Source organism: Marmota flaviventris, chromosome 2, assembly GCF_047511675.1.
Source record: "Marmota flaviventris isolate mMarFla1 chromosome 2, mMarFla1.hap1, whole genome shotgun sequence".
NCBI classification, from domain to species: domain Eukaryota; kingdom Metazoa; phylum Chordata; class Mammalia; order Rodentia; family Sciuridae; genus Marmota; species Marmota flaviventris.
Window position 1 is genome coordinate 3,305,519 of NC_092499.1, and position 8,667 is coordinate 3,314,185.

General features: G+C 52.4%; 1 protein-coding gene across 1 annotated transcript; it reads right to left on the reverse strand.

Annotated features, from left to right (window-relative positions):
• Positions 1–407: 407 nt before the first annotated feature.
• Positions 408–5,346, reverse strand: Lbhd2 (LBH domain containing 2). Its single transcript, XM_071606202.1, has 4 exons — positions 5,285–5,346; positions 3,476–3,561; positions 1,682–1,841; positions 408–505 (listed from the first exon to the last, which is right to left on the reverse strand). The coding sequence occupies exons 2-4, from the start codon at positions 3,542–3,544 to the stop codon at positions 408–410; spliced, it is 327 nt and encodes a 108-aa protein (XP_071462303.1). The 5' UTR covers positions 3,545–3,561; positions 5,285–5,346.
• Positions 5,347–8,667: the final 3,321 nt, after the last annotated feature.

The following is an 8,667-nucleotide window of genomic DNA, read 5'->3' on the forward strand; positions in this document are numbered from 1 at the left end:
ACCCCACCCAGTCAGTCACTCTCCATCCCCACCCAAGTGCCAAACCTCGAAGTGGCCACCCACCTGGCACTCTGGCTTGGTCAGCCTGGGTTCTAAGGACAGTCTGGAAGGCCACGAGTAGAACCAAAATTGTCCTCAGTCCCTTGAATCTCCACCAAGTGTGCCCACTGGTGACCAGGAAGTGCCTTTATTTCTGATCCAAACCACAGAACAAGGAGGATGTGGTCCAGACCGGGCCTTGGAGGGAAAAGGCAGGGGCTGAGGTCCTGGCCAGATCTGGTGAGACAGGAAGCTCTGCCAACTGGGTGTCTGGGCAGGACAAGCCCTCTCTGTGCAGTAGCCCAGCCACCCTGGGACTGAGGCCCTTTCAGCAGTCAGAGAGCAGAGCCCCTCCATGTCTTTCTCTGTCACTGGGCCAGAGGTGCCTGGTCCATGGAGCTGGCACACTCACTGCCAACATCATCCGCCGCCTTCCCTGATGCTCCTTGTAGACTTGGGGAAGGGGCTGCAAAAATAGAAGGGCCTCCATGTTGGTGGAGGGCTCCAGCCTGGGTGGATCCCACAGGTCTGAGACCAGCCTTTGGCAGGCACCTGGGCCAGGGCAATCCACTTCTTCCCCAGGGATGAGAAGGAGGGATATGCTAGTTAGGGAGGGAGGAAAACTTGCTCTAAGAGCAGGAGCACTCCTCCCCTCCCCTATGTATCAGAGAAAAGGGGTGGCAGTGAAGGGTAGTCCAGGGCACACCTGGGACCTTTCCAGGACCTTAATCCCAGTGGTTACCCAAGAGACAGTCCCTGATGCTGTCCTGGGTCCTGGGCAGAAACTGACAAAGGGTGAGAAGCTTTGAGCAGGGGAGATTATAGGCATGGATGCCTTCTGGGCCTAAGCTACAGGGTTGCTGACCACAAGGACTCCTGCCCAGGGGCTAAGGTCTGCAGATAGACAGAGGGCAGGCAGGAGGCCCAGCATCCCTGGCTGGGGCTGGGTTCATTTTCTCACTAGGGGCTAGACCCTAGGGGGTTTCAGGCACAAAACTTCTGAGGACACAGCTCAGTCTTCGTGTCCCCTCCCCAACCCCAGTAGCTTCAGAGCCATCCCCAGAGACCCTCCACTGCCCAGCATGCTGCCATCCTTTGCCCTGGGCCTGGGCCTGGTGATCCTCCTGCCCCAGGGTCCTCCAGAAGCTCCAGCCTTTGCACAGGGCATCTGCTGCCAGGACAGGAACTGGCCATTGGGCTGCCCATGTCCCCAACTGTGCACTTGTATCTACCCTGACTCCTCTAGACTCCAGTGGGCAATGTGCAGTGTTCCAAAGGTCTTGAATCAATGAGGGAGGGAATAAAAAGAGAGGGAGGGTTGGTGGGGAGGGGTGAGAATGTGCAGTCATTCACTCACCAAATGCTGACTGTGTACCTTCCAGGTGCCAGGCCTGGGGTCACAGGGGTGGGTGAGGGGACCTTAATTGCAGGTGGGAGAGAGGAGGGCGATAAGGAGGAGACAAGGCTAGGTGGCACCTAGGAACCTGGATGGACACAGGCTGGAGGTAGGTCAGGTGGATGTAAGCAAGCTCAAGGGATCCAGCACCTCTTTCAAGAATGGGCAGGAATGAGGCCCTGCTTTGGACTTGGGAGACAGTGGCCATCTTTTCCTCTCAGCACCCCCACAGGTAGCCTCACTCACCAGCAGCAACAACCTGGCTCGGAAGGGCACCCCTCTGGATGCCCTCTGGGGGCCAGCGCAGCTCCCCACTTTCCACAGCACCTGCCTCACTGGGCTCCACCACGATTGAGGGCAGCCGCGGGCCCAGCCGAGGGCCCTTCTCCCGGGCACTCCCCACTGCCTGCAGAGAAAGTTGACAGGGGTCAGGGCAATACCAAGCCCTGGGCTCCCTGCCCCCTCACTCCTCCCCTGCCCTCTGCCCCATTAGGAGTTCCAGGCAGGCGTGAGCATGAGTGTGCATGCACACACATGGGTATCCCCAAGATGGGTCTGCCCCCCCATCCCACTACCAGGGAGGGGGGCACTTGGCTGCTGGGGTCACAGCTCTCCCTGAGCCACCATAGAACATACGTGACTCATTCTCAGAAGCTTATTTCACAGACAGGAGCCTGAGGCTGGAGAGGCCAGGGTTACTCCAGGAGTGATATGTACCCCCAGCTGCTCCTGTATCTGGAAGCCTGCACAACCCCTTCCTGGGGTCTTCCCTGCTGGGACATTGGCCTCCTCCTTCCATTCAGAGGAGCTGGGAGGATGTTGCCATGACAACCTGAGCTCTGGCTCTCAGCTCATTGTTCAGTGCCCACACCAGCCCTTTGGGTGCCCTCAGCTTCTCCGCCTCCCATTCAAGACCTTGCAAGGTGGAGGCCACGGTACTACCTCACACACCTCCATCTCTCAGCACCCCAGTGGCCTGGACCTGCCTGTGCTGTCCCACTTCTTGCCCTGGCTTAGGCGGTTTCCCTCTTTCTGGAGCTCCCCACCTCCCATCTTTTCCATCTAAGAGGACAGCTCCTTGGTGCAGGTCCTCTGTCCCACAATGGTACATGTGCCCTAAGGAAGGGCAGGAACACAGCAGGTGGAACTTTGCTAAACAGTCCTTGAACAACTGCAGAATCACCGGCAGTGGACTTCAATGCACATTGGACCCTCTATTATTTTTCCCACTATGTTATATTTAGCATAATTTGGTCAATTTCATTCCAACAACAGAGAGGAATGACTTGATTTTTTTTTTAGGACCCTCTCTTAACCAAGTACTTCAGGTGACCCTGAGTTTTGAGAATAGGCATCACCAGGTTGGGCCTTCTGTGGAATGAAAGAGCAGATAGACATCAAAGGACAGCAGAGAAGCCCCCCCCCACCCCGCCTCTTGCACTATCAGTTCAGGGCTCCTTTCCCATCCTGTCTCCCACCCCACATGCCATTTTCCTTCCTGCCCCACCCCCAGCCAGGGGACTACTCTGCTCAGTGTCCTCACTCTGTTGAAGAGGGCCCAGACTGGCAGAGTTTGCAGGGCAGCTGTGCGGTGGCCCCAGATTCCAGGATGGCCCTGTGCAACTCTGGGCTGCTCTCTGCTGGCTCCATGGCTCCCGGCCCAGCACTGGAACCCAAAGCACCCAGGCTGCTTCCTCTGTGCAGAGACCTCAGTCAGGTCTTTGCTGCCTCTATGGTCCACTCCCAGAAAACAAGTTGAAGGCAGGCCCCTGGTATTGCATCACCCAACAGTGAATAGAGTATGCTCTTAATCTTGGGGAACAAGTCCTGGTGTCCCCAAATCCATAGGGGTGCTAAGTAAGTCAGGATGGCTCACCTTCAATTGCTTTCTGCACCAGACTTCGATAAAAAAAAGCAACGACCTCCCCCACCTGATGGGTAAACTGAGGCCAGCAGTGAAGAGAGGCCTGCCCCAAGTCATGAGCCAGTGCTTGAGGCTAGCTATCTTCTGTCCCCTCACCCCACACCTCAACCACTTACCTTCCCTTCTGGGCCGCCGGTTCCCTCAACAGGGCTTAGCTCTGACAAGGTGGGCTGGGAGGTGCTCATGCTGCTGCCTTGACAGGCTGCACAAAGAGGGGCAGGAATGAGGTGTCCACTGTGGCTGAAGCTGGATACCCCCTCCTCCCAAAAGCCTTTAGACTGCCCTCCCCCCACCCACCCTACCCTGCCTGGCACAGTGACTCCTATAGGATCTTTATCATGCTTCTCCCTGCTGAGCCCCCACCCAGGGGGGCACTGGACAGCTGCCACACAGTGCCTAAGGCTGCAGAGAGGCACAAGTAGGAAGGGAAGAGACTGAACTAGCCTCAAGGCCCAGGAAGGTCCCCTGGAAGAAGGTCTGCTGGCCTGAGGGATGAGTAGGAGACAACCAGGTCAGCTGGGAGGAGAGACCTGTGTTCTGAAGTAGAGAACAGCCAGGGGAGGGCACAGAGGACCTGGGGAACCAAGTGGTTTTCTGAGCCAGGGACCTGGAGTAGCAAAGGCTGGGCCTCATGTCTTTTTATTATTATTATTATTATTATTATTATTATTTTAGTTTTAGATGGACACAATATCTTTATTTTATTTTTATGTGGTGCTGAGAATCGAACCCAGTGCCTCACGAATGCTAGGTGAACCACTTGAGCCACATTCCCTAGCCCCCCCAGTTTCTTCTTACACTTCACATATCCAGTTAGGCCCTTAGCTCCCACCATCAGAGGGGAAATGATATCCTGCCTACACGTGGCCATGCCCACCCAGGTGGGGCATAGGGCAAGTGAGCTCTAAGGGCTCTGGAAAGAGAAGACCAACTGCCTCTTCACCTGCAGTGTGGCCAGGTGGGCTCTAGGGGATATGTCCAGGCCAGTGGCAGAAATGGGGGTGGGTTTTGGCAGTTAGAGGCCTGATCCTGGATGGCAGCAGGGGGCCACAGGCAAGGGGCATAAGAGCTGGAAGAAGACTGGACCCAGGGAGAGCAGTGACCAGCAGAATAGAATGCCTGTGACATCCTGCTGGCTGAGAATGAGGCGCTGTGGGCACCCAGCAAGGGCAGGGGCTGCTATTCTGGAAAGTGAGGTTTCCTTCACCAAACACGCAGTTCAGGTCAGCTCAGGTCCCACAGATGCCCAGGAAGGAGAGGGGCACACACTGTTGGGGGACATCCCCAAGCAATGAGCAGCCAGTCCATGTCTACTGGAGAGGCTCCCCAGTCCCAGAGCCCATGGCATGCCTCCATGACCCATGGTCCCAGGTCTGGCCCTCCACTGAGCCTCTTCCAGGATTTCATCCCAGGGCCTGGAAATCTCTAATAGAGTCCACAGAAGCCAGGACAGAGCCCAGAGAAGGGCAAGGCAGGGAAACTACTGGCCACAGAGACCAAGGCAAGGAGAAGGAGCTGGAGAGAGACCAGAGAGGGCATCAGCGAGGAATGAGAACGGAGAGACGATAGAGCTGTCACAGTGAACAAATCAGAGTGGGTCGGTGCCCAAGAGCTGCTCCTCTCCTGCTAGGGTCCAGTACCAACGTGGGCAGGCGGCACTGCGAGCACCGGTCCACATCTCCAGGGGCTCCCAAGTGTAGAGGGCCAGGTACCCACCTGCACAACCGCCAGAGGTTCTGCTCTTGCCCAGATCCCAGTGTCCCATCTCCAAGGATGATCCAGAGACCCAAGCCTACCTTTCCACCCCAGCTCCTGCTCAACCCGCTTCTCCTCTCCCACCCACCCGCGCCGGCCGCCAGGGCTCACTTGGGCGCACGTCCAGAAAAGGTGGGGAGGGGGCGCCCCTGCGCCTCACGCACACTCACCGCCTGCGCTGGGTGCTCCCGCCCGGACCTCCGCTCGCCAGGCGCTGCGCTCGCCGGCCTGGGGCTCTCCTCCCCGCGTCCCGCCCTCCCCCGCACTCTCCGCCCACACGCGCCAGCTTTCCTGGCCTCTCGTTCACACTCCCGCCTTCTGCTGGTGGGGCGTGGCCACCCCTCAGGGCTCCTTTCCTGCCCCTTCTAACCTCGGCCTCATTCTCCCCAATCCCTTCCCTGAGAACCTGACCCGAGCCACTTGGGTGCAGAATTAGGTGGCGCCAGAAATAGGAAGAGGACTCCCTTCCTTTGGAACAACAGAAGAGAGAAGTGAAAAGGACACTGAAAATCCAAAGTGGGGAGATCAATCCACAGCCCCTCTCACCTTAATTCCGTCTCGTTTCCTCCAAAAGGAGCAAAGCAACCCTGGAGCAAAGCAACTATCAATTATCTACTATCATTCACTATCAATAAATAAACCATCATCCTTCCTACCCACTGTCCACCATCTGCCTTCCACCCTCCAACTACCATCCATTCATTCACCATCCACCATTCAGTCATCATCCAGGATCCAGTATCCTTCCACTATCTACCACCAGCTGTCATCCAACAACCAATATCCATTAACCATCAATCTCTGTCACTACATGCTGTCCAACCAGAATCCATCCACTATGCATTCATCCACACAACACCCACACCCACAATTTGCCAAGTACCAATACACCAGGAAAATACTCATCAATCCAACAACATTCATTTACCAAGCTTCATCCACTGTTTATCCAGTCATCACCCACTGTGTAGCAGCTTTCCATCAAATGTTTAACAATTGTCCATCCACATTTTGTGAGTCCATCTACCATTTATCTGTCAATCATAAATCTACTCTCTAGTTATTATTCATATATCCCGAGTCATCCATTGGCTTTCATCCAATCAGCCACAATTCATCCATCAATAATGCAGTCATCAATCATTTAGCATCTGCCATCTATTAATATTTCTATGAACTATACAATCCACCATCCATCCATCCACCAATGACACACCCTGCACCATCTCTTATTGCCATCCAACTCATATATACCTATTCAATGTCTGTCACTAGATATCCTCCATCCATCCATTATAAAACTACAATTCACTATTCATTCAAAATCCATCCAAGGGCTAGGGTTGTAGCTCAGTGATAGAGCACATGCCTAGCATATGTGAGGCACTGGGTTCAATTTTTAGCAACACATATAAATAAATAAAAGTCCATCAACAACAAAAAAATTTAAAAATTGGTGAGTTAAAAAAACCTTCCAAGTATCATCTACCATCAATTTTATATGCACCCATCCTAAAAAAAAAGTACTGAATGTCATCTATGTGACAGGCATTGTTGTAGGTGTTGGTTACAGTCAAGAAACAGCAGTGAGCATTCCTTGACCATCATCCATCCACCATATAATCCATTCACCATCCATCCATGTATTGTCCCCCATCTATTATTCACTATCCATTCAGTATTCATCATTGTTGGTCATCCATTCACTAACCATTTGCTATCTGTCTATCTGTCCATTAAACCATTCATTTACCATATACCATTCACTACCTTTCATCCATTCAACATCTCTCCACTATCTAACCACCCACCATTCACCTTTCATGCATCCATTTTCTAAGATGTAACCATTTACTATTTTAAAAACCATCTATTCTTTCAGCATCTAATTATCATCTGCCTAGTCAGAGTCTATCCATTCATTACATATCCGTCATCCATCTTCCATTTACACCTCCAAGGACGATGATACACAACCCAGTATCATCTAAGTGGCAATCATTCATTTATTTATTTGGTGCTTTTTTAGTTAGCTTTTCATCACCATGACCAAAACACCTGAGAGGAACAACTTAGTAGGGGAAAAATTTATTTGGGACTCTTGGTTTCAGAGGTCAGTTTATAGGTGGCTGTCTTGAATGCTCTGGGCTCAAGGTGAGACAGCACACCATTGGGAAAGGACCCAGTAGAGGAAAACTGCTCAGCTCATGGTAGGAAGGGATCCCAGAAAGAACAACTCTTCCAGGGCACACACCAGTGACCCACCTCCTCCAGCCACACCCCACCTGCCTACAGTTACCACCCAATCAGTTCATTCAAACTAGGGTGGACTAATTAGGTTATAGCTTTCACTATCCAATCATTTGGCCTCTGCATATTCCTGCATTAACAAGAGTTTTGAGGGGACACTAACCAAACCATAACAGTGCTTCATTTATATGTTGCATGAGGCACTGGCTTTGATTCTCAGCACCACATATAAATAAATAAAATAAAAGTCCATCAACAACTAAAAAGAATAATTAAAAAAATAATAAATAGTAAACATTTTTTTTTTAATTTTTTTTTATTGGTATTAAATAGTAAACATTTGTTACTCAGTACCAGTGCTGGATTCTGGGATCACTGAGATGAATAATGCCCAATTCAAATTCATGGCCTGATGTCCAGAAAGAGCGAACAGGTCAGAGAGAATTGCCAGTGTAAAATGTATATTGTGCTGAAATTCCAGTGCCTCTCTCTCCCAGACATGGGGTGAATGAAGTTCTTTTGAATAAGTTTCCAGGGAGGAAGATGGGGAAGGGGCAGGAGAGGCCTGATCAGGTACTGTGACTACAGCTTGGAGACCTGATGAGGCAAGACCCAAAGGCGAGAGCACCTGGCGGAGGAATCAGTCCCCCGTGTGGGACAGCAGGGAGGTCTGGAATACATTTAGGCAGGCAGATGCCCCAGTTAGCTAAGGTCTTAGAAGAGCCCCCCATTCATTGTCTACAGTGTAGATGTGCTGCTGCACTCTGGAGAACAGGAACCAGAAGAAGAGGGGCTTGCCTTAGGGCCATTGCAGCAAAGCGAATGTGTCAGACTCCTGGCACCGTGGTCACTGTGGCTGCAACTGCACCACCTCCACACCTAGATGACCAGAAAATTCTTTATGCAGACACACTCTCCCTCCCACCACCTCACCCCCAAAGGCACCCACCTCCTTGCCACTTGAGCAGGAATTGCTCTCCCAATTTTTAATTTGGGTGTTAACTGTCACCTAGGGTGTTAGTTGTCATCCCAGGTGTTAGCTGCCAGAGGGCCTCACAGCTCCTGGAGATTGCTCCTATTAGAGCTCTCCAGAAAGGCCCTTAAGTATATGCTGTGATGACTAGGGGGGGTAGGGACACCTACAAGGACAGGCCTGAAGCCTAGAGCTGACCTTTCAAGGCCATTAGGGGCTGTCTTTGCTCTAGCCTCAGATTCTGGGTCTCCCCTCTCCCTCCTGCCTCCACCGGGGACTTCACAAGAAACAAGCAGAGCTGAAGGCAGGAGCTCTGGGTCCTGTTGCACC